Raw genomic sequence first — 26,649 nt, 5'->3', positions numbered from 1 at the left:
TCATGGATAAACTGATTGTTTGGCCTTCACTCCATTTTGCTTTGTCTGCACAACCATAACGTGCAGCCCCATGATTATAGTCAAGTCCAAGTGAAAAGACCCAAGCTCAACTAATTAAAAAAAAAATCAAGTAGTCTGATACCCATGCCAAGTACAGTAAGCAGCTGTTTGAACCAACAATAATTGAAGTGCTTGCGGACACACAGGAGTTCAGGTATTCAGATTCAGCTCTGGTTGGCAACAAGTTGGATAGGTTTATGGATTAGTGACCAGTTGCCAATAACAAAGGCGGTTGTCAAGTAACAAGTTAGAGAAAGAGAGAAGGGATTTGATCTTTACCAGCTCAGAAGCAGTCTCAGTTCCCAGTTGTCAACTCACTTAAGAAAATGAGTTTAGTTTACAGGAAGCGCTGAAGGAAAATTTAACATAAGTCGATAAATCAGAGGCAATTTAGAAGTGAAACAGCCACCCTGTGCCTCTTGCAAATGAAAAGCAGCATTTGGAAAAGAAAAGCTAAGAAGCAACTCAATTTTTTTCCCCTCTTCCCTTTCTCCAACCCTCCAGCAATCTTTATGTCAGCATGCACATAATAGAAAGGTCATAGGGAATTGAGTTGTAATTAGTTATGTCATGTCAGTTTAACTGTTTATTTGTGGAGTTTAATTATTTGTAATGAATAATTCTTGTTCAGTGTAAAATCTCGTATCTACTTGTGAATCAACCTGGCTCTGAAAATTAAGTACAAGGAAGTCTGTACTTGAAAATCTAAGTTTTGTAACCAATCATGAATAGCAGGGCTCAATTTCCACACACTGCCCCAGTAAGTCATCACATTGCTCAGGTGTGATAAAATTTTAATTTCTCTTGACTAAGTTTCCACTTAACTAACTCCTTCCAGTTTCTTGTCCATGGTCTCCAAGGACAGTTGTGAGATTCCTTTCCAAGCCTGCTGATATGAACTTTAATTCTGAAGACCTAAATTTGCTCCATTCTAATAATGTTAATACATCTATACAAGTTCTCCAAGCTTGGATACATCACAGATGAGAAAACATGAAGGTGGCTGGCTCTCCAGAACAACTATTCTCCTTCTCGAAAAAAGAACTTCTCTTCTAAACAGAAGTCAATTCTTCTGTTCTGAAGTCAAAACAAAGCTAGTGGTTTTAACAGGTTTCCTCGACTTGCTATAAACACACCAATATTTAACACTAGAGGTCTTCCCAGGCCTTTGATTGTGAAGGCAGCTTGTGACTGCAATGACGACTTTCAGGTCACTGAATGACCTTTTATAGAACAGTGAAAGAAGTGCTCGAAATCCCTTAGCCTAGTTTTTGATTTAAGTACTGATCAGCTTTGGTAATTGAAATTTAAAAAAGGTAGGCAATCTGAATACATGTCAAAAAGCAGAATGAGACTAAAACTGCTGACTACAGAACAAAAATTAGAACAACGTTCATTGAGAACATTGATATCCACAAAGTAACTCATGCAAGATTTTCACAACAATTTAAAAACAAGACATCATAGCAATTTTTTTTTCCATTTAACCATGACTTTTCAAAAGCAACATTTCTAAGATTCCAGGACCAGGATTGTGCTATGTAGAATTTGACCTGTCAAGGTTTATACTTTCCCCACTCTGTTCAGGATGAGACAGCAAATTATCTTACAAATTAATGTAAGAGTAAAACATATATCCATACGCTTCCTCTTCACAAGTCTGGCTATCGTATATAAACATGTCGTCATGCTGCATTACAGGCTCAAGTTTGACAAGCTGCTTTCACCTCAGCCAATGAACATGCACCATATTTCCTGTTTTTTTTAAAAGCCACTCATTTCTGAATGTGTTTCACAGTTAGGAATCTAGCCCAGAGGAAACCAAAACTTCAGAGCCAGAAAATTAAGTTGCACATACAATATTTGAAACTAGTGGGTTTATCTAGATTTGCTGAGAAAGTGAGGTCTGCAGATGCTGGAGATCAGAGATGGAAATGTGTTGCTGGAAAAGCGCAGCAGGTCAGGCAGCATCTAGGGAACAGGAGAATCGACGTTTCGGGCATTAGCCCTTCTTCAGGAATTCTGCTTTTCCTCATTCCTGAAGAAGGGCTAATGCCCGAAACGTCGATTCTCCTGTTCCCTAGATGCTGCCTGACCTGCTGCGCTTATCTAGATTTGCTGTTGTGCACACCACTCATTACAGTCACAACTCGTAGTCAAATTGTGGAAACACTGACTCACCATTGTGACATTAAGCTCATCATGTTACCACCAGTTCCTGAATCTTATGTTCTCTCTCACATTGTATAGACAATCAACAATAAATGTTCCATGGCACCACCAGACAACAGCATCAGACTTTATAATTACTAAAATTGGAGCTTGCTTACACCAGACAAACCTTGCTCCATCTGCTCGAGCAACAGCTTTAGGCCACTATTATATAGGACCAGTCTGTGGACCCAGCCACTCACTATAGAGCACTTCTCACCAAAAATGTCACACTGCACCAAATTCAATTTTTAGTCTAGCTGACTCAGAATAAAAGGAATGTGCCAATTCTAGGGCCAGCAACCAGAAGTCTTTTAGTGATGGAAAAGGATAGACTAGATCTAAATTGGAGGAAGGTTAATTTTGACAGTGGTAGGCAAGAACTTCCAAAAGTTGAGGAAGTTTTTACAGCCACAACTAGTAGTCACATTGTGGAAACACTGACTCACCACTGACGACATTAGGCTTATCATGTTACCACCAGTTCCTGAACCTTAATGTTCTCTCTCACTGTATAGACAAATGTCCCATGGCAAGAGGTTCGCAAGTAAAAGGACTGCTGGAAAATGGAAAGTCTTTAAAAAACAAGAGCCCAGAGACAGTATATTTCTGTTAAAGGTGAAAGGAAACGGCTGGTAAGTGTAAGAAATACTGGATGACTAGAGAAATTGAGGTTTTAGTTAAGAAAAATGAAGCATATGTCAGGTATAGACATTAGTGAGCCTGACATCGGTAGTAGGCAAATTGTTGGAAGGAATCCAGAGGGACAGGATGCATATGTATTTGGAAATGCAAGGACGGATTAGGGATGGTCAATATGGCTGTGCGTGTGGGGAATTATGTCAGACTATCTTGATTGAGATTTTTGAAAAAGTAACAAAAATGATCAGCGAGGGCAGAACAGTAGACGTGATCATTATGGACTTCAGTAAGGTGTTCAACAAGGTTCCCCATGGAAGACTGGTTAGCAAGGTTAAATCACATGGAAGACAGGGAGAACTAGCTATTTGGATATAGAACTGGCTCAAAAAAAAGGTAGAAGACAGAGGGATGGAGAGTTACCTTTCAGGCTGGAGGCCTGTGACCAGTGGTGTGCCACAAGGATCGGTTCTGGGTCCACTGCTTTTAGTCATTTAAATAAATGATTTTGATGTGAACACAGGTGTTGTTAGTAAGTTTGCAGATGACACCAAAATTGGAGGTGTAGTGAACAGCAAAGAAGGTTACCTCAGATTACAATCGGATCTTGATCAGATGGGCCAATGAGCCAAGAAGTGGAAGATGGAGTTCAATTTAGATTAATGGGAGGTGCTACATTTTGGAAAGGAAAATCAGGGCAGGGCAGGGCTGATACACTTAGTGGGAAGGTCCTGGGGAGTGCAGCTAGATAGGATAGAGAAGGCAGCATTTTGTATGCTTTCCTTTTCTTGGTCAGAGCATTGAGTATAGAATTGGGAGGTCATGTTGCAGCTGTACATGACATTGTATTCCAAAAGTCCCTAACCAGTGTGCAATTCTGGTCTCCCTCCTATAGGGGGGGGGGATGTTGTGAAACTTGAAAGGATTCAGAAAAGACTTACAAAGGATATTGCCAGGGTTGGTTGTTATTGGGAGAGGCTCAATTGGCTGGCAGGGGGTGTTTTCTTCCCTGGCACGTCAGAGAGTGAGGGGTGACCTTAGAGGTTTATAAAATGAGGGGCATGGATAGGATAAATAGACAAGGTCTCATCCCTGGGCTGGGGGAGTCCAGAACCAGAGGGCATAGGTTTACGATGAGCGGGGAAATATTTTAAAAAAGGGACCTAAGGAGCAACCTTCTCACGCAGTGGGTGCTGAGTGTATGGAAAGAGCTGCCAGACGAAGTGGCGTAGGCCAGTACAATTACAACATTTAAAAAAGGCATCTGAATGGATAGATGAATGAAGAGGAAGGGTTTAGAGGGATGGGGCCAAGATTAGCACAAAATAGGTGGTTTGCATGGATGAGTTGGACCAAAAGGTCTGTTTCCGTGCTGTACATCGGAGACTCCACAGGATAGGGAGAAAGAGGCAAAGGCCAGCATGAACATACCTAAACCCAGTTCATAAGACACTGAAGATTAAGTAAATGGAGATCAATGATCCTCTAAAACAGCCTCCATCCAATTGAAATTGTCATCAGCAAAAATTACAATAAAATCCACAGTAAGGAGAAAGCATAGATCAGCTTCAGTCTCCAAAGACTGGCTAACTTAGTACGACCTCAGTGTAATAACATAGCTACAGGAAATCTTCAAAAAGTGGCTTCAAAAGAAAAACTATTGCATTCAGAGGCACAAATGCAATCCCATTTAAAGTTTGGAGACAGTCTTAAGTCTTAAGACAGCAAATGAATAGTCATAAACAATTTGTTCTTGTATAGTGCTTTTAAAACAATGAAATGCCCTAAACATTATAAACAGGACACCAAGCAACTATTAGGAGATGTCATCAACATCAGATGCATTGGCAATGCTATCACTTGAAAATTTCACTCCTCTTGGAACTATGTTGCTGTTCCTTCACTGTCACAGACAAAATCCAGGAACACCCTCCCTAATAGCATGGTGGGTGTCCCTACATCCTAAAAACTGCAGCAGCTCACCACCATCTACTCCAAGGTGATAAATAGTGTAGGAAGAAATGCCCATACACCATGATTAAATTTTTGAAACGTCATCTGATCAAATACTTACCCAAATAGGTGGGTTTTAAGGAGCATTTAAACAGAAGTAAAACGAAGTGGAAAAAAATCAGATGGATGCTTCAAAAGTTACTAAATGGTTGTGAAAAATGTACTGAGGTAAAGTCAAACATTGGAAATGAAGACAAAAAAAAATTGAAACAGTACAACATTTTAAGAAAATCAGATTCTGTTGCAGGCCATATCTTTCCTTTTGCAGGAACTGATGAGACCATTGTGAACTGCCAGCACGGTGTTATTAAAAACCATCTCAACAAATCAAACAGAGTTTATTTCATGGGAAGACTAGCCCCATTTCAATACTCCTGAAATGGAAGAACGATCCTAGTTACTCAAATGGTGAATTTATGAATACGGTTTGGTTTCACCATACTCCAAAGCAACATCCAAACACCAATACTTGTACCAGTGATGAAGCATGTGAGGCTGTTAATGGGGCTAGGGCAGGCTCAGATGTAACATGTCTTTACCACTTTGCACATTATTGAACACCAGGGACCCTGATAGCAACTAACCAGCAAAATGAAGTACAAATTAAAATTTACTTTCACAGAGGGATGGGCTTAGTAAACTAGGAATTCAATCTGTCAATTGGATTTAAAGAAAGAATAATGGTGAAAACAATTAAATTGTTTCAATGAAACAATATTACAAGACTTCAGAAGAGTTTATTTTGAACAGAGTGTAGTTGCACATTTCTTTAAATACGAGACCAGTCAAACTAGTTCAGTTGCTTTACACCACGTAGTTTCAGAACCAAGGCAAAGCAATAAAAACAAATGAGACACTAAAAAGCAAAATATTGCCAATACTAGAGATCTGTAATAAAAACCATGTACTAGAGGAAGACAGTGGGTCTCAATATCTGAGAAAGAATGATGTGGAGGAGCCAGTGTTGGACTGGGGTGAACAAAGTTAAAAATCACAACACCAGGTTATAATCCAACAGGTTAACAGGTATTTGGAAGCACTGCTTTTCTTCAATCAGGTGGTAAAGGAGCAGCACTCAAAGCTACTGCTTACAAAAAAAACTGTTGACTATAACCTGGTATTTTTAAACTATTAAGGGAGAAAGTTAATATGTTGGGTCCAATATCACTCTTCTTCAGAATAAATTAATAAACAGTAAAATAATTCCTTTCAAGCCTTCAGTTTTAAATCCAAGATAGTCAACAAGCTAATCTATGAACTTGCTTACTGAAATACACCCTGGGTACAAAGTAATAGCATCATATAATACCATAAGATATAAGGCTGAATAGCCCAATTCTGCTCCATTAAGTGTGCTGCACCAATCATGGTTGATATGTTTCTCAAGCTGATTCTTCTGTCTTCTTCCCATAATGCTTGATTAGCAAGGGGATCAAAAGGCACTCAATGACTTGGACTCAACAACCTTCTGTGGCATTGCTTCATCATTCTCATCTCAGCCCTAAAGGGTTGCTCCTTCAATGCTGTGGCCTCAGGTCCTAATCTCTCCAAACTTCATGTCTACTCTCACCAGGTTGTTCAGCATTCTGGCTATTTCAATCAGATTTTCCCCTCTTCTTCTAAACTTCATCAAGTACAGACCCAAAGTCCTCAATAGTTCATGACAAGCCCTTCATCCTCCAGATCTTTCTTGTACAACTCTTTTGCAATCCCCTCCGATGCCCTCACATCCTTCCTTAGATATGGGGCCAAACATTGTTCAACAATCCAAATGTGATTTGACCAGAACCTTATACAGCCTCAGCAGTACATCCTTGCTCTTGGTACTCTCTCAAAAATATATACTAACATTGCATGTGCCTTTCTGAAAGCAAAATGAAGCTGCAGTTAATTTAAGAGGATTCTGAACTAGACTCCCAAGTCCTTTCATGCTTCAGATTGAGTTTTTGAAGTAGCAATTAAGGGGACTGATGAAGGCAAAGCAATGGACACTATATGAACTTCAGTAAGGACTTCAAGGTTCCACATGGTAGTCTGGTTAGCAAGGTTAGATCATTAGATCACACACTAAATACCAGGGGAACTAGCCATTTAGATACAAAGCTGGATCAAAAATGGAGACAGAGGGTGATGGTGGAGGGCTGCTTTTCAGACTGGAGGCTTGAGACCACAAGGATTGGAGCTGGGTCCACTGCTTTTTGTCATTAATGTAAATGATTTGGATGTGAACATAGGAATTCTGGTTAGCTAATTTACAGGGGACACCAAAATTGGTGGCATAGTAGACAGAGAAGTGGCTGCCGTTGAGTACGATGGGACAGATGGGCAAATGGGCCAAGTGGTAGATGGAGTTTACATTTAGATAAATTGAGGAGCTGCATTTTGGAAAAAACATCAGGGCAGGACTTGTACACTTAATGGTAAGGTCCTGGTGAGTGTTGCTGAACAAAGACCTTGGAGTGCAGTTCACAGTTCCTTGAAAGTGAACTTGCAGGTAGACAGTATAGTGAAGATGGCACTTGGCATGCTTGCCTTCATTGGTCAGTGCATCGAGTATAGGAGGTCATGTTGTAGCTGTACAGGACGCTGGTTAGGCCACTGTTGGAATATAGAGTGCATTTCTGGTCTCCTTCCTATCGGAAGGATGTTGTGAAACTTGAAAAGGTTCAGAAAAGATTTACAAGGATATTGCCAGGCTTGGAGGATTTGAGCTATAGGGAGAGGTTGAATAGGCTGGGGCTATTTTCCCTGCAGTGCCAAAGGCCAAGAGTGACCTTATAGAAAAGGTTTTAAGGTCATCAGGGACATGGATAGGGTGAATAGCCAGAGTCGGGGAGCCCAGCACGAGCGCACTGAGGTTTGTGGGGGGGGGGGAAACCATTTTAAAAAGGGACCTAAGGGGCAACTTTTTCATGCAGAGTACAGTGCACGTAGAATGAGCTGCCACAGGAAGTGGTGGAGACTGGTACAATTACAACATTTAAAAGACAGACATCGGGATGGGTGCACGAATGAATAGTAAGTGTTGAAGGGCATTTGGATAAAATGCTGCCAAATGGGATTAGATTAATTGAGAATAGCTGGTCAGCGCAGATCGAGTTCGACTGAAGGGAGTTTCCATGCTGTCCACCACAATGACTATTTTCAAACCCTTTTCCCATGCACTTAAAAAAAGCTTCTTCATTCTTAAAGAATTATTAATTCATACTTCTCTGCATTAAAATTTCAGTTACTACTTGTCTGCACCTTCCACCAACATGTCCGTATTGTAGTTTTCCCAATCTTCTGCAGTTCACAATATTTAAATTTTGCATCTTCTGTATCACCTTGGAAATGGCATTCTACACATCTAGGTCTAAGCTATTGTTTAGATCAAAAGAGCAGAGGCCCAAACACCAGCTCCTTGAAACCCTCTTCGAGTCCAAATAGCTGTTCACTAAAAATGTAGCCAACCTAACACGTGCCAACTAGTTTGATTCCATTGGCTTCAACTTTGCTTAGAAGACAGTTGTTTAGTCCTTAAACACCTTACAGAAGTCCATGTCCACCACAATCATATCACTTTACATTGAACACTGAAAAACTAAGGCCAACTTAAAGACAATTTGCCCTCAAATCCATGCTGCCTTTCCTCAAACCACATGGACTTGCTAACTATTAATTTTGTCTTGCCTTATTACATCTAAAAGCTTTCTCAGAAGATAAACTGTCTGGCCTACAATTGCTGGGTTTATCCTCCCACCTATTATATGCAAAGATAACAGCTCTCCATGTCGCCTGCAATATGTATTCAGAGAAGGGTTTTAAGATTTTGGCCAATGCTTCTAAGTTCCACCTTTACTTCCTTCCAAATCCTCATATCTCCTCTGGGTTCTGCCGATTTAAAAGTAAGCCAGCCTTTGTAATAGCTACTCTACAAATTTTTAACATATCCCAGGTTTCTAAGATTTTGTCAGTGACCCCTGTGGGAAACAGATGCAATTTAATCCCGACACCTAAACTCTTTCAACCAAAAAAAAAATCAGATCCACTTCTTTCTTTAAAATTTGCATTATTTAAAAGACTTCTGGGCTCTCTTTCACAATAATTACCAGTCTCCTCTCACTCTGATGAAAGCAAAGTCGTGCAGAAGCTGGAAGTCTGGAACATAGCTAAAAGAAGACACCAAGTCTGACAGCATCTGCAGAGAGGAAAAGGATCTAATATGTTGTGTAAGATAGAACACTTCAGTTCTTCAGAATGATTCGGAACAGAAGTCATGCCAGAAGTCAGAAGTAGTTTGTCTGTCTGCTGATGTGAGATTGGCTGTATATCTGCAGCAGATTTTATTTCTCTCCACTATTTTCTTTTAACTTCAGAGGGGCACTTTCTAAATTCAGTATAATTTTCACCTACATCATCCACCTGACATTTGTCATACATAACTTCTACAGTTTGTTGTTGCCTTTAGTTTTCTCCTATATTTCTACTGAATGGGAACACCACTGCAAATCCAACAACTCAAAAAAAAAGCCCATTGTTTAATTACTGACTTGCATGCTAATTTTTGGATTGCTTTGTTGTTTTCCATAAATACAGTAAAATCACAATGGGAGGAGATCCCACCCACAAATTAGTGTTAGTTGGGTCTCAAGGAAGCCCTATGTTACCCAATTTGCCGATAAACGTGGTAGACGTCAAAAGAAAGAGATATGAAAAGTCTTACTTCTCAATTTGCTTACTTTACGGTAAACTGACCCTGTACTGGAACAAGCATGGAAAAGTTACTGCATTAGCCTTGGAAAGACTCAGCATTATTTTCCTCCTTAACATGCTGTCAGACGAGTCCACAATGTCACTAATGCAAGCAAACCGTTTTTTTGCTATGTTTTCATGTTACAAAAAGCAAAATTCTAGAGCACGTCGGTGTCCTTCATCATTTCATCTAGGGAAACAGCCAGGCAAGCAGACACATCAGGGTGATAATTTTCCTTCTCTTCTCCGTCCACTTTCTTGACCCATAACTCAAAAGCTGGAGATTGTCCAGTGTTTTTGTAGTTTCAAACTGCATGGGTAGTACCTTGACATGCACAAAGCGCTATTTCTTAACTTTCCCATCACAAGAAATGGTAGCATCTTAATGCCATCCTTGTAAGTGTAGGCTTTGGGCACTGACATCTTTCTGGCTTTACTTTCTGCCATTGATTGTTTAAAGATGAAATATGAGTGGGTGGGATATTAGACAAACATGAAAGTGAGGGGGAAATAGAGGGATACAGACATTTGCAGGCAGATGGGATTAATTTAGAATGGCATCACGGTCAGCACATACATAGGTGAAAAGGCCAGTTCCTATGCTGTATTGTTCAGTCTTCTACAGCAGGGAGGAAAAAGAAAAACAACAAAATTGAATTTTCCCTTCTTAGACTCCCTACATTTACAAAAAAAAAATAAAAATCAGGTCCATAAAAAGGTTCTTTGGTATCATTAGCATAGCCTCACTCTTTCTTCCAATGCCAAATCTTTCAGCAAATAAGAGATGGGGTTTGTTGCCTCATCTCCACAAAAGCTTTACTGGGCTATTTTTCCCCATTATTTGACTTTCCAAAATCAATAGAGTCATAGTCATAGAGATGTACAGCATGGAAACAGACCATTCAGTCCAACTTGCTGACCAGATAACCTAACCTAATCTAGTCTCATTTGCCAGCACTTGGCCCATATCCCTCTAAACCCTTCCTATTCGGATACCTATGTAGATGCCTTTTAAAATGCTGCAATTGTACCAGCCTCCACCAATTCCTCTGGCAGCTCACCTTCCACTTGAAAATGTTACCCCTTAGGTCCCTTTTATATCTTTCCCCTCACCCTGAACCTATGCCCTCTACTTCTGAACTCCCCCACCCCAGGCAAAAGACCTTGTTTGTTTATCCTATCCATACCCCTCAATCTTATAAACCTTAATAAGGTCACTCCTCAGCCTCCAATGCTCCAGGGAAAACAGCCCCAGCCTGCTCAGCCTCTCCCCATAGCTCAAATCCTCCAATCCTGGCAACATCCTTGTAAGTCTTTTCTGAACCCTTTCAAGTTTCACAACATCTCTCTGATAGGAAGATGACCAGAATTGCACACAATATTCCAACAGCGGCCTAACCAATGTCCTGTACAGCTGAAACATGACCTCCCAACTCCTGTACTCAATACTCTGACCAATGAAGGAAAGCATACCAAAACACCTTCTTCACTATCCTTTCTACCCACACTCAAGCTCTCTTTGTTCAGCAACACTCACCAGGAACTTACCATTAAGTGTATAAGACCTGCTAAGATTTGCTTTTCCAAAATGCAGCACCTCCCATTTATCTGAATTAAACTCCATCTGCCACTTCTCAGTCCATTGGCCCATCTGATCAAGATCCCATTGTAATCAGAGGTAACCCTCTTCGCTGTCCACTGCGCCTCCAATTTTGGAGTCATCTGCAAACTTAAGTGTGGTTCACATCCAAATCATTTGTATAAATGACAAAGAGTAGCAGACCCAGCACAGATCCTTGTGGAACACTGCTGGTCACAGACCTCCAGTCTGAGAAGCAACCCTCCACCACCACCACCTTCTGTCTTCTACCTTTGAGCCAGTTCTGTCTCCAAATGACTAGTTCTCCCTTTATTCCACGTGATCTAACCTTGCTAACCAGTCTCCCATGAGGAACCTTGTCGAATGACTAACTGATTTCAGCCTGTATTTAACTGTTGGAACTAATTTCTAAGTTCATAGGTTTCCCCTCAAACTCTTTAGTAGAAAATTTTTCAAACCTTGGAAAATGCCCAAGTAGTTCAAAACCTTTCACTTCTACACAGTCCATAACTATAGGATGTGTATTCCCAATATTCCTTATTGACACTTTATTCATCTCATTCCCTAAAACCATATTCAATATCATCTATCTGGTCTAAGGAAGGAAGGAGATGCAGAAGATTCTCTTGTGCACACTTGATCATTCCCAACCTCAGCTATTTACTCTATTAATAATCTAAAATTTATTTGGGCAATTAAAGGTCCCTGTTGTCACTACTGGTTTGAAACCACTAACTCCCTTGTAATTTGTTCTGACATGTTTTAATTAGTCACGTGAATTTTCCTTTTAGTGTATTGGAATAGTAATATTAATGTTGAAATGATTCCATCCATGTACAATTTCACTTTTTTTTTAAACTGTAGTTCAAGTAAACTCGAGTCACAATGCAGAGATGAATTAAGAATTATATTCACTGGCCCTCTGTGGGCAGGGAAGCAATTCTGACCCCAATCGTCCCAACTGCCTCATGTACCCCTGTGTAGTAGAGTTAAAATGGATTTTGGCTTGGTGCCTCATTGACAAGGTGACAAACAGAAAAACCTAAAGAAAACGCTAACAAGTTTCAATCACATTGTGTAATAACCACCCTGCTTTGAAATGATCTCTATTATACCAAACCCTGGCACAAATTACTGAAATTTTTTCAATAAAACTTCTTCATTGTTGCCATGTATGAAAACTCTTTCTAACATTAATGGCAAATGTTGCAGAGTGTGCTGGCTATATCCAAATGCATTTGGCCAGTCAAAGAGATACAAAGATATAATGGATGTGCACTCTGAAGTAGGCAGAGTGTATAATCCAATGATTAGTTGTGGAAATAGTAACACCAATGAGCAGGTCAACCCTTAAGCACTGCAGTTTTTATACAGTAGGTCATTGTGGGAGGACTTGAACCGAGTTCCTAGAACACTGCTCACAGCTGAACAATATGCTGTCTTCTACGTGAAGCTTTAATCTCTGATCATTACACCTATATTAAACTTGATCAGTCTTGGTATACATTATAGTACAGAGCTGAAACAGTTTGGAATCAATTAACAGGTCAATTCATATTTCAGTATAGGTCATTCTGCTATAATGCATGTTTTATTAACATGAATTCACAATAGCAAGATTGACGAATTGGGCACACTGTTTCTAAAGTTCAAATTTTTAAAGCATGTATCGGTTAGAATGAGATTCTGGCCCCATTAGTTTCAATGCTGCTGCTATTACAATTTTCTTGTAACACAGGATTGCATGAGAATGGAACTACCATGTTACAGCAGAACTGATTGAACAGATAAATCAGACTCCTATGCTGTAAACTGGACAAATGGCTTTTTATAACCTTGTTAAAGCATCAAAAATACCATGCAAGTTCCTTTTGAATTGCATGAACTTGTAAACATCACTTGTTCTCAAAATTGTCATCCGTAATGGTTCTGGAGAAATGAACAATATTCTGCCTGGTCACTCCTCCACAATGGGTGGAGGGAGGAAAAAGAAACGGAACACATGAAAGGCAAGTGAAAGAAGGCTCCATTAAACCTTTTAAGCATCACATCATGCAATGTTCTTTACTCAATTCATCAGCACGAACCAATGTCTGACCATCACTCATCAGTCTACATAAATCCTTCTTATTTATCGATGACTATCACGATATCTTGGGACTCCGGAAAGATCATGGTGTCCCAAGAAACTTGTAAAAAGATAACACACCTACGTTTCCAGTCATCCAGAGATACCGAAAAAGGGAGGAGGAGCATCAGAGGTTGGGCCTGCGGCTCAGCCTGCAGTGTCCTTGGAGTTGATTATTTTCCAGGCCCTGGTGAATGAATCTTGAGAGATGCTGGGGAAACAGATTGAAGAGAAGCTAGCTCCATTCGCTCTCATACTGCAGAAGCGAGCACCTAGTGAAGAGGATGGATGAGGTGGAGCACAAGGTCACAGTGGTGGAAGCTGATGCCAGTTCATCCAAGGGTAGGATCCAAGCCCTGGAGACGCAGATCTGTAATTTGCGCAACCAAGTGAATGATCTTGAGAGCAGGTCAGTAGAAAAAAAAACATTTGGATCATAGGTCTGCCTGAGGGTAAGGAAGGTGAGTAGACTGTGAAATTTGTTGAGGATTTTTTTTTAAAGATTAGATTACTTACAGTGTGGAAACAGGCCCTTCGGCCCAACAAGTCCACACCGCCCCGCCGAAGCGCAACCCACCCATACCCCTACATTTACCCCTTACCTAACACTACGGGCAATTTAGCGTGGCCAACACACCTGACCTGCACATCTTTGGACTGTGGGAGGAAACCGGAGCACCCGGAGGAAACCCACGCAGACATGGGGAGAACGTGCAAACTCCACACAGTCAGTCGCCTGAGGCGGGAATTGAACCTGGGTCTCTAGCGCTGTGAGGGAGCAGTGCGAACTACTGTACCACCGTGCCGCCCACATTTGCTGCCAAAATTCCTTGACATGGAGGCTGGCATGAGGGGGTTGAAGATAGAGGGCTCACTGGGCCGCAGCATGGAGATTGGGTCTAGGTCAAAGTTCTCATCCTCTCCTGGTGCAGTTCCATCATTACCAGGGATAAGGAGAGTGCCATGGAGGCTTCCAGAGTCCAGGAGAAGGATCCGAAGGCCTTAAATGAAATGTTATTGCAGAAAGTTATGGCTAATGACTTGATTAAATGGTGGACTTGGAATATCAAGGGAAGTCACTCACCAATTAAAAGGAAGAAGGTACTCTTGAGTCTTAGAAAGGAGAAGGTGGATATTGCTTTGTTCTCAGCGACACACTTGAATGACAAGGAACATCTAAAATTACAGCAGAATGGCTTTGACCGAATTTAGTTTTCATCATTTAATACCAGAAGTAGAGGAGTGGCTATATTGGTTAGGAAAAATCTCCCATTTAAGTTGCTAGAGTGTGTTAAAGACACACACGGGAGGTCTGCAATTCTTAAAGCCTTGATAAATGGGGAAGAATATAGTGTTTTAAGTTTTTATTGCCCTCCAGCTCATCCCCTTAAACTTTTGGTAGATGCTTTTTCTAAACTGAAACGTCTAGAGTCCTGGCACATTATAGGGGGAAGATTTTAACTGTCGCATGGATCCCACAGTAGATAGGTTGCCCAAAGGTTCCGCGATACCCTCTGTACAAACTAAACAGTTAATGGATGTGTGGGGAGGTAGGGTTGGTGGGCATCGGAGGCATCTCCACCCTACAGGCAGAGATTTTACATTTTTCTCCAATTCGCACAAATGTTACACTAGGATTGATTTCTTTTCTGATCCCTGCAGTAAACCCAGATTTGGTGGCATCTTGTACGATTGGTAATATTACCATCTCTGATCGTGCTCCAGTATACTTTATAGTTAAGATTAAGGACATTGCAATGGGTTCGAGGCAATGGCAAATGGATCCCTTTATCCTCAAGGTTAATAAGTCTTTAAAGAGTATTTCTCTAAGGAATGTCGGGTGTTCCTAGCCATCAACATAGGCTCGGTTGGTAGTTCATCCAACCTCTGGGAAACTGTCAAAGACAATGCTGGGGGTTAATTATTTCCTATTCCTCCAGTAGGAAGCAGAAGGGTGAGCAGCAATGTCTCCTTGAAGCATGCTTGAAGGCAGCCGAGAAGGCTTACTTTGTCAGACACTTGTTGGTCAAATTACATAGAATTACAGCGCTGCAGTCTGCATTAAATCCCGTGCTCACGCAGATGGCAAAGAAGGAGGTAGCTTTTGCAAAGCAAAGGTTATACGAGTAAGATGACTAGCCAGGCAAATACTTAACATATCTTGCCAGGAAAAGGAGTGTCCCATAAACCATTATGTGATTAGCTAAGGGGCTAGGAACCCAACAGGTGATTCTAAAAAGATTAATGTGGCGTTCCAGAAATTTTACTCTAAAGTTATACAAAGCTGAGGATTGAGAGGAGGGGCAGACCAAAATAGAATCTTAAGGATCTGAAGCTCCCGGGACTGACTCCTGAACAAGAGGCCTTTCTCAATGACCCCTTAGAGCAAGAAGTGCAGGAAGCAGTGAGGCAACTTCACAGTGGAAAGGCGCCTGGTCCTGACGGACTTCCCAGTGAATTCTATAAGAAGTTAAGTATGCTGTCAGGCCCGATGCTCAATATGTTTAATGATTCATACAGTCACGACAGTCTCCCACCATCTGAGGGGGGCCAATATTTCACTTATTCTTAAAAAGGGAAGGATCCGGAAGACTGTGCTTCATACAGGCCCATCTCACACTTAAATGTGGACTTTAAAATCCTCTCTAAGACTCTCACGTTAAGGCTGGAGACTATTATTAAAGAGGATCAGACAGGCTTCATAAAGAGTCGCAGATCCTCCAATAATGTTAGGAGGCTGCTTAAATGTAATTCAAATGTGTCAAAACAGTCACACAACAGTCAATACAGGGATTGGTGATTTCTCTAGATGCAGAGAAGGCATTTGACTGAGTTAAGTGGCCGTACCTTGTCTATACTCTGGAGCGATTTGATTTGGGTGAAGTCTTTATAAGATGGGTATAGCTTCTCCACGTCAGCCCTCTCGCGACAGAGATCACCAATGGGGTACGATCAAGCAATTTTAGTATTTTTACGGGCAACCGGCAGGACTGCCCCCTTTCACCACTGCTTTTTGCGTTGGTGATTGAACCATTGGCGAAGGCCATTCGTTTGGATCCCAATATATCACCTCCAGAAGTGGGGTCAAAATTACATAAGATTTTGATGTATGCAGACGATGTCCTAATTTTTTTGACAAATCCACCAGTTTCAGTGCCTCGCCTGATACAACGCATGCACGCGTTTGGCACTTTTTTGGGGTATAAAATTAATTTTGCAAAATCAGAGGCTATGCCTATGGGTGGTCTTATGAAGGAGCTGGGTCTTGAGGGTAACTTTAGATTCCCATTTAGGTGGTCACACGGGGGTTGTGTGTATTTGGGCATATTCCTTATTCCAGTGCTAGATCAGCTGTTCAAAGCCAACTTTGATGCAGTTATTTGATAAAATTAAACAAGACCTTCAACGATGGGAGGCACTTCCAGTCTCGTGTTTGGGTCGGATAGCACTTAAGATGACTATTCTCCGTTTGCTATACCCTAGACGGATGCTCCCTCTCATTTTCAATAAGCAGACACTCAGGAGGCTGAACGGCTGGTTCAGCTCTTTTATTTGGCAGCCCCTCATTAAATTAGGTAAACTGCAATTGCCTCAGACATTTTGGGGGGCGGCGGGGGGTTTGCCTTCCGGGCATGAAAAATTACCAACTAAGCTCGCTTTTGTCCTATGAGAGTGATTGGGCTTGTGGGGAGCCTCTTTCAATATGGCTAGATATCGAAGCCTCCCAGGCAAGGTGCCCCCTTACCAGTTTGCTGTTTTTGGACAAAAATGAGGACAATTGGGGAATACTGCCATAACCCAATTGTCTTCAATGCTGTTAAAGCAGGACGACAATTTGGCATAGGAAAGGCAATATTGGCAAAACATCTTCATTTACACCTTTATGCTGGGGTTTTCAACCAGGGATGATAGATTCAGGATTTAAACGTTGGGCAGCTAGGGGTGTGCCTTGCATGGGCGATTTATTTGAGGGAGACTTAATGATGTCCTTCGATCAGTAATTACAGAAGTACGAGTTATCTAATAGAGACCTCTTTCGTTTTTCTTCAAGTTAGGGATTTTAATTAAAAAACTACACTTTTGACTGATCCCTATAAATCTGACATAAAGATGGGTGCTAAGTGCTAAGAGTACACTTTCTGTCAGTACTTTTTATCAATTTGGGGTGTCCCCTCAGATGAATGTGATCGATTCTGCAGGGTGTGGGAGAAAGAGCTGAGTGTTGAAGTTCCTTCAGAAGCATGGGAGCATATTTGAGAGAATGCAAGGAAGACATCAATTTGCAATAGGACCATTTGTCAAAATTTAGACCAGGGTATCTTCAGCATGTCCCAAGTGCAAGGTCTGTACGGGCACTCTTACCCATTGTCTCTGGTCTTGCGATAGGTTTCAAACATATTGGAGTGCTGTGACGGGCACAATGGAGAGGATTTTGGGTGTAAGGGTGGAGGAGGATCTTTTCTCTCTACTTCAGGGCCTGCCCACTGTATTCCCTGCAGACTCGCATAAGAAAACAACTTTACAATATTCTCACATTCTATGCAAGAAAAAGTATCTTGCGAGGTTGGATATCCAAAAACCCCTCCAGGCCTGTCAAGTTGGCAAAAGATTGTCATGGAGCATATTTCCCTTGGATTTTCTCACAGATAGGGTACACTACAAAACTGAGAATTTTTAAGACATGTCAGCCCTTTCTGGAATACCTGGACACAGATTTATCTGCCACACTAACAAAGGCTTTTATATAGCTGTAACGATTATGTTTTTAAAGAGTCCAATAACCAGAGAGGAGGAACTGTGAACGTATGAGTGTTTTGCCTGGCTGGGCTGATTTACTATTTATTAGTTTGTTGCTGGTTTTTATTTATTAAAGTTAAATAGGCAGTTTGAGTTTTTTTTATTCTATACTTTTCTATATAGGTTTTTACATTTGTACAGGAGGGTGGGTTGGGTTTTTTAAAAATTGTTCTGTATTTGTTGTAATATTAAAAAAACATTTTTCCAATAAAAATATATTTTAAAAAATAGTGATGGAAAAGGATAGACCAGATCTAGAAAGCTGAAGTTCTAAGTTGGAGGATGGCTAATTTGAACGGTATTAGGCAAGAACTTTCAAAAGCTGATTGGGGGCAGATGTTTGCAGGTAAAAGGATAGCTGGGAAAATGGAAAGCCTTCAGAAATGAAACAGGAGCCCAGAGACAGTATATTCCTGTTAGGGTGAAAGGAAAGGCTGGTAGGTATCGGGAATGCTGGATGACGAGAGAAATTGAGGGTTTGGTTAAGGAAAAGAAGGAAGCATATGTCAAGTTAGATCAAATGAATCCTTATAAGAGTATAAAGGTAGTAGGAGTATACTTAAGGAAATCAGGAGGGCAAAAAAAAAGGACATGAGATAACTTTGGCAAATAGAGTTAAGGAGAATCCAAAAGGGCTTTTTTTTTAAAACAAATACATTAAAAGACAAAAGGTAACTCAGGAGAGAATAGTGCCCCTCAAAGAACAGCAAAGCGGCTTTTGTGTGGAGCCGCAGGAGATGGGGCAGATGCTAAACAAGTATTTTGCATCAGAGAAGGACATGGAAGATAGAGTTTGTAGGGAAATAGATGGTGACATCTTGAAAAATGTCCACATTACAAGAGGAGGAAGTGCTGGATGTCTGGAAACACAAAAGTTGATAAATTCCCAGGTCCTGATCAGGTGTACCGTAGAACTCTGTGGGAAGCTAAGGAAGTGATTGCTGGGCAACTTGCTGAGATACTTATATCGTCAATAGTCACAGGTGAGGTGCTGGAAGACTGGAGGTTGGCTAATGTGGTGCCTCTGTTGAAGAAGGATGGTGAGGACAAGCCAGGGAACTATAGACTAGTGAGCGTGACGGTGGTGGGCAAGTTATTGGAGGGAATTCTGAGGGACAGGATGCACATGTATTTGGAAAGGCAAGGACTGATTAGGGATATTCAACATGGTTGTGTGTGTGGGAAATCATGAATAATGAACTTGATTGAGTTTTTTGAGGATGTAACAAAGAGGATTGATGAGGGGAGAGCAGTGGACGTGATCTAAATGGAATCCAGAAGGCATTTGACAAGGTTCCCCATGGGAGACTGGTTAGGAAGGTTAGTTCTCATGGAATACAGGGAGAACTAGCCATTTGGATACAGAACTGGCTCAAAAAAAAGGTAGGAAACAGAGGGCGGTGGTGGAGGATTGTTTTTCAGATTGGAGGCCTGTGCCACAAGGATCAGTGCTGGGTCCACTACTTTTTGGCATTTATAGAAATGATTTGGATATGATCACAAGAGGTATAGTTAGAAAGTTTGCCAACGACACCAAAATTGGAGGAGGTGTAGTGGACAGGGAAGAAAACTACCTCAGATTACAACGGGATCTTGATCAGATGGGCCAATGGGCTGAGAAGTGGCAGATGGAGTTTAATTCAGATAAATGCGAGGTGCTGCATTTTGGGAAAGGCAAGGTCCTAGGGAGTGTTGCTGAACAAAGAGACCTTGGAGTGCAGGTTCATAGCTCCTTGAAAGTGGAGTCGCAGGGAGATAGGATAGTGAAGGTGGCATTTGGTTTGCTTTCCTTTATTGATCAGAGTACTGAGTACAGGAGTTGGGTGGACATGTTGCAGCTGTACAGGACATTGGTTAGGCAACTTTTGGAATATTGAGTGCAATCTGGTCTCCTTCCTATCAGAAGGATGTTGTGAAACTTGAAAGGGCTCAGAAAAGATTTACAAGGATGATGTTATCAGGGTTGGAGGATTTGAGCTATAGGGAGAAGTTGAATAGGCTGGGGCTGTTTGCCCTGGAGCATCAAAGGCTGAGGGGTGACCGGAGTCCAGAACTCGACATCATAGGTTTAGAGTAAGATATAAAAGAGACCCAAGGGGCAACCTTTTCACACAGAGGGAAACGAGTATGCCAGAGGAAGCGGAGGAGGCTAGTACAATTGCAACATTTAAAAGACATCTGAATGGGTATATGAATAGGAAGAGTTTGGAGGGATATGGGCCAGGTGCTGGTAGGTGGCACTAGATTGGGTTGGGATATCTGGTCAGCATGGACGAGTTGGACCGAAGGGTCTTTTTCCGTGCTGTACATCTCTATGACTGGCTTTTTTTTTGTTCTTGCATAGTATCTTGTAAATGATGTTAGTTTTTCTGGTATTATCTAATGGGTCATTTAGGTTCATTAGTTGCTGTTTAAGTGTGTTCGTAGGTTTGTGGGCTACTATGATGCCAAATAGCCATGTTACCTTACATCAAAGGCATATCAGAAAGTACTTTCCGACTACTCAGACCACTTGGCATTATGGTAGCCCACAAACCTACCAACACACTTAAGCAGCAACTAATGAACCTAAAAGATATCAACAAAACTAATGTCATTTACAAGATACCATGCAAGAACTTTTAAAAAAAAAAAAAATTGGACAAATTAGCAGGAAACTTGCCACCAGGATACATGAACACCAGCTGGCCACCAAAAGACATGACCTACTCTCACTAGTTTCCACACATACAGACAAAGAAGGACACCACTGACTGGGACAACACATCCTAGGACAGGCAAAACAGACAAGCATGAGAATTCTTAGAGATTTGGCATTCTAAAAGGAACTCCATCAATAAACACCAACTTAGACCCTACTTACTTTGCCTTGAAAAAAGCATCGGAAATGACGACATCAGCCACCTTAAGAAACCTAGACTATAAATAGAGGTGGCACACACCACCCACGCTTCACCAAAGACTTTCATGGATGAGGTTACCTAATATGGTGAAGAAATGTCTGAAAACTAACCTCCAAGTTCAGCAAGCTAACTTAGATGTATCAACCGGAGTTAAATGTCTTCTCAAAATCGCTAACAATGTTATCTCCTCGACAATGGGGAGAGGAAACAGATTGTGAGACAGCTTTTTGGAACACCTAAATTACCTATAAAAATAAACCCCAAGTCTCCAGCTGCCTGAAACTTGGGCACATCATGTCCCCACACCAATGTGTATCTCAGGCTCCAGCAAAACTCAATGCAAGCTGAAGGAACAGTACCTCATCTTCCACCTAGGTAACTGAAATCCTTCAGACTCAACATGGAGTTAAACTAACTTCAGAACATGAATATCCTCCTCCACATGACCTGGTCCCACACCTCTAAAACCGTTTGATATGGGTCACTCCCAGCACAGCCAGCCAATCTATTTTCAACCATTCACACCACATTAGCATTCAACTCACCATTTATCAGCAATCCGTTTGCTTACCCTTCTCTCACACTTAGCACTGTCCTCATGCACTCTATTCACAACATCACCCCCCAACATCACCAGAAACACCACACTTTCCGAGCTGCTTTCAGTTTTGACAAAAAAAGGTTGCTGAACTTGAAATGTTAACTGAAAACCTCCAAGGAAGACTTAAGGATGCACAACAATGCAGAATGGTCAAGCAGAGACTGATAACCAAGTTCAGTACCCATGAGGATAGCCTCAACCAGGACCTTGGGTTCATGCCACACCGCAGGTGACCCCCACTACATTTTACACACACACGGGCAGCCAATCAATGCGATAGTTTATAAATTCCTACTTTGAAAAAGGAGCCACTCTGATGCAAGACTGGGATACAGACAGACTCTAATCTTACCTTTAACACATCATCTGAGCTAAAATGTCACTTTTTTAAAAAAAAATGAAACCTTAAAATTTATCTCAAGAATGTAACTTGAAAGAAGTTCTGGGATTTATATTAATGAGCTGAAACCTGCTTCTGGATTAGTGGTGCTGGAAGAGCACAGCAGTTCAGGCAGCATCCAAGGAGCTTCGAAATCGACGTTTCAGGCCAAAGCCCTTCATCAGGAATAAAGGCAGTGAGCCTGGAGCGTGGAGAGATAAGCTAGAGGAGGGTGGGGGTGGGGAGAAAGTAGCATAGAGTCCAATGGGTGAGTGGGGGAGGGGATGAAGGTAATAGGTCAGGGAGGAGAGGATAGGTGGAAAAGGAGATAGGCAGGTAGGACAAGTCCAGACAAGTCATGGGGACAGTGCTGAGCTGGAAGTTTAGATCTAGGGTGAGGTGGGGGAAGGGGAAATGAGGAAACTGTTGAAGTCCACATTAATGCCCTGGGGTTGAAGTGTTCCGAGGTGGAAGATGAGGCGTTCTTCCTCCAGGAGTCTGGTGGTGAGGGAGCGGCGGTCAAGGAGGCCCAGGACCTCCATTTCCTCGGCAGAGTGAGAGGGGGAGTTGAAATGTTGGGCCATGGGGCGGTGTGGTTGATTGGTGTGGGTGTCCCGGAGATGTTCCCTAAAGCGCATTTACCTGGACCATCTCTGACACCTCCCTCCTCTTCCTGGACCTCTCCATCTCCATTAATGACAACCGACTTGACACTGACATTTTTTTACAAACCCCCAACTCCCACAGCTACCTGGATTACACCTCTTCCCACCCTACCTTTTGCAAAAATGCCATCCCGTATTCCCAATTCCTCCGCCAGATCTGCTCCCAGGAGGACCAGTTCCACCACAGAACACACCAGATGGCCTCCTTCAGAGACCGCAATTTCCCTTGCCACGTGGTTAAAGATGCCCTCCAACACATCTCGTCTACATCCCGCACCTCCGCCCTCAGACCCCACCCCTCCAACCGTAACAGGGACAGAACGCCCCTGGTGCTCACCTTCCACCCTACCAACCTTCGCATAAATCATCCACCGACATTTCCGCCACCTCCAAAAAGACCCCACCACCAGGGATATATTTCCCTCCCCACCCCTTTCCGCAAAGACCATTCCCTCCGTGACTACCTGGTCAGGTCCACGCCCCCCTACAACCCACCCACCCATCCTGGCACTTTCCCCTACCACCGCAGGAACTGTAAAACCTGCGCCCACACCTCCTCCCTCACCTCTATCCAAGGCCCTAAAGGAGCCTTCCACATCCAAAGAAGTTTTACTTGCACATCCACTAATATCATTTATTGTATCCGTTGCTCCCGATGCGGTCTCCTCTACATTGGGGAGACTGGGCGCCTCCTAGCAGAGCGCTTTAGGGAGCTGAAACCTGCACCCATTCTAAAAGATGAAAGACTTAACAGCAATCTAGGTTTGTTCAATAGATTGTATCAGTTGCACGCATGACATTATGATCTTTTGCTATAAATTCTGTGTCTTCTGATCCTACTCCACAGCTACCTGATGAAGGAGCAGGACTCCGAAAGCTTGTACTTCCAAATAAACCTGTTGGATTATAACCTGGTATGGTATGATTTTTAAACTTTGTCCACCCCAGTCCAACACCAGCACCTCCACATCAGAACTAAAAACCAAAAAAAACTTCAGATGCTGGAAATCCAAAAACAAACCAAACAAATTGCCAGAAAAACTCAGCAGGTCTTACAGCATCTGTAGATAGAAAATGTTTCTAAGTTCAGGTTACCCTTCATCAGAACTGAGGGTAGATGGAAAAAGTTGTTTTTATGCACAAGAAAGGATGGCGATGGGGTAAATGGTAGGTGGAGAGAGTCCAAGGGACAGAAGCAAAATGTTAATTGTTTTTTCTCTCTACAGATGTTGCCAGACTTAACAGTTTCTCTGTCCCACCATTGTGCAATTCTCCATTTTATTCTTTTTCCCTTCAGTGTTCTCTCAAATACATCCTAACTCCTTCAGACTGATTCAGGCATTTTGAATGAATTGTACTAAAGTAGCAAATACCATTCACTCTCATTTTGGCTAAGCGCTTCTCAAATTGTTTTGCACCAAAAGTAGGTTTGTGTAATTGTGTACAGTTCTGCCCTAATGCTCCTACAACAAAAACTATATGGACATATGACCCATGCAGAATGGTGCACTGGCAGGAAACTTTCTACCGTAATACCCTAATCTGAGAATTAAACACTGAAATGTTTACCAGAGTCAGACATTCAGTATTATTTAGCTAAGGGTGGGCAAGCTTGATGGAAAGCTGCTTCCTCCTCATACTCCAAATTCCTACATGTTTACAGATACAAGTATATCTTGTATCCAAAAAAATTTAAGATTTCAGGGATTGTTAAATGCCAAGAAAATTTTAAACATTTGAATAAGGATTGGGTCCTGAATACACTGCCTTCCAATTGTGTCCATAATTTCCCATTATTTTGAACCTTTTCGCTACCATGATACATAAAGTAATAATCAAAGTTAATAGTCTCCTCTGACTTCATAACGCAGCACCTTCATTTTTCTCAATGCCTTCAGCTTTGGTTATGACCATTAAACTAAAATGAACCAGGCTGTTCTTAACCTCACTGTTCTGTTGATTCAAGATCAGCTTTCAGTTGCATACCCTATCAAAATGGCTACTTGGACAATAATCACCTGTTACGGTTTCTTTTTTAAAAATTTGTCAAACTAACATATCCAACAAACACTGGGACACAACTGGTTTGTCTCATGTTTGAGATACCCTATCCACTCATCACACTAATACCAATTCATTCCCTTAGGTATCAAAATGAATGGCTGCAAAAATTAGGAGCCAGCTAACACCAAGGAGCGCAGTTTCAAGTAATGTGCTCAGCAGATTCAATTACTACTGCATGTCACCCTAATTGACTTACACTTTCTTCAGAGCACATGCACAACTTGCAAGTTGAGACTAAATGAACAAAACAAGAAGCCATGACTAAAACCAAGAATAAACAAACAGGAGAAATTCTTTTCCACACAAAAAAAAACTTTCTAGTACTCCACATGATACTGGATTGAATAGAAAAATCAGGTCAGATCTATGCAAGGTGGTAATATTCAGGGAAAGTCTCACAGACAAGGTCCATACAAATACAATATTACATCAAAGCAATCGAGGTACATCAGCCAAATACCAAGAAGAATGCTGCAGAAACTCAGGTATGCAAGGAGAGTTAACGGTTTGAGTCCAACAGGACTTTTCAGAACCATAAGCAATTGCCAATCTAATTTCCAAGGAATAGAAACTTACTGCTACAATCACAATCCCAGTGACTCAATGAGAATCCTGCAAAGTATCAGTCCTGTATCCTTTGTAACTCCATATAGATGAAAGTTGTTTACTTCCCAACAAAATTGTGCTTAGCTTTCCAATTAGGGCCAGATATAGCATGTTTATCAGCACCAGGTTCAATTCTTAGCGGCCCTGGTGCACAGTGAATTTCCATTTTTGCCACCCCACATCATCCAGCACATCCATGTTCCAACCTACATTTGAATGTAGACGGTTATTTACCAGATGCAGGTGGTGTGCACAAAAGTCAAAAATAAATATGAAAACACCGCTATTCATGACCATATTTGCGATCCTCAAATTATTACTCCTTAATATCTTCTACGTTAATAAGAAAGTCTGTCCTATTATCTGCGTTGGGAACACTCAATTGATTATGAAGCTGCACTTGAATGACCCTTAAATCGTGCAAACTGGGCGACTATAGATTTGGTTTAGCTTTTCTTTGATAAGCAAAGCACCAAATTGCAAAGTATTTTCAAAGAAAAAATTAAAATTTAAGCCGCTGTCCTATTTAAAATCCTGAACACAGTACCACTATGGAATAAACCCCCACCGAGGGGCCACTTATCCATAGCAGTGACTCAGTCACAGTGCTTTCTAAAAAAAAAAATTGCCACTTCGCAAAACTGATACTGGGACAAACAGTTAAACCCCGACAGGGATGACTGCATCCTCCTGGCTGTGCCCGTTCTTCCTACCTGCTCCGCGCCGTAGCTGCTGGCGATCTGACAAAAATCTTCCAGCCGGATCAACCCTTCCCCGGCCAGGTCAAACAAATCAAAGACGACTCGCAGCCTCTCGCACTCCGACTCAAATCCTGGGTTCCCGGGCGCGGGGGGCTCTAACCCTACCCCCGGGCTTCCGGCCCCCTCCGGCCCCGGGGTAGGCTCCATGAACGGCTGCGATTCCGTTCACTGGGGATCGGTCAGCTCCATTCTCCCCACACCCACTTAAAACTCACCACTCTCCCCCACCCCACTCCACTCCTCGACCCCTTTCCCGAATATCAAACTATCAGCTCCTGGTGGAGCTCGATCTTTCTCTCTGGGTTTTCTCGCTTTCGGGCCCCGGTAGTTCTCGCTCCCTGTGTTCCCTCACATTTGTCCCCAGTCTCTCGGCGCCGCCATCACTCGGATCAGCAGCTATGACGTTATCCTCCTTCCATCACGCCCGCGCCGCCCTGGAGACGCTACATAGCAACCGCTCAGCTGCCGGCACCCTCCAACCGCCGCAA

General features: G+C 42.0%; 1 protein-coding gene across 1 annotated transcript in view; it reads right to left on the bottom strand.

Moving 5' to 3' along the window:
• rab11fip3 (RAB11 family interacting protein 3 (class II)) overlaps nt 1–26,379 on the bottom strand; it is a 106,687-nt gene extending 80,308 nt beyond the window's left edge. Inside the window, exon 1 of the mRNA XM_043711070.1 lies at nt 26,114–26,379. Coding sequence (XP_043567005.1) covers nt 26,114–26,308 — 195 coding nt within the window. The 5' untranslated portion in view covers nt 26,309–26,379. The remainder of the gene's footprint in view (nt 1–26,113) is intronic.
• Nucleotides 26,380–26,649: the final 270 nt, after the last annotated feature.

Source organism: Chiloscyllium plagiosum, chromosome 21 (genome assembly GCF_004010195.1).
Source record: "Chiloscyllium plagiosum isolate BGI_BamShark_2017 chromosome 21, ASM401019v2, whole genome shotgun sequence".
NCBI lineage: Eukaryota > Metazoa > Chordata > Chondrichthyes > Orectolobiformes > Hemiscylliidae > Chiloscyllium > Chiloscyllium plagiosum.
The sequence above is the reverse complement of the archived record's forward strand: the minus strand, read 5'-3'. Positions and strand labels throughout refer to the sequence as shown.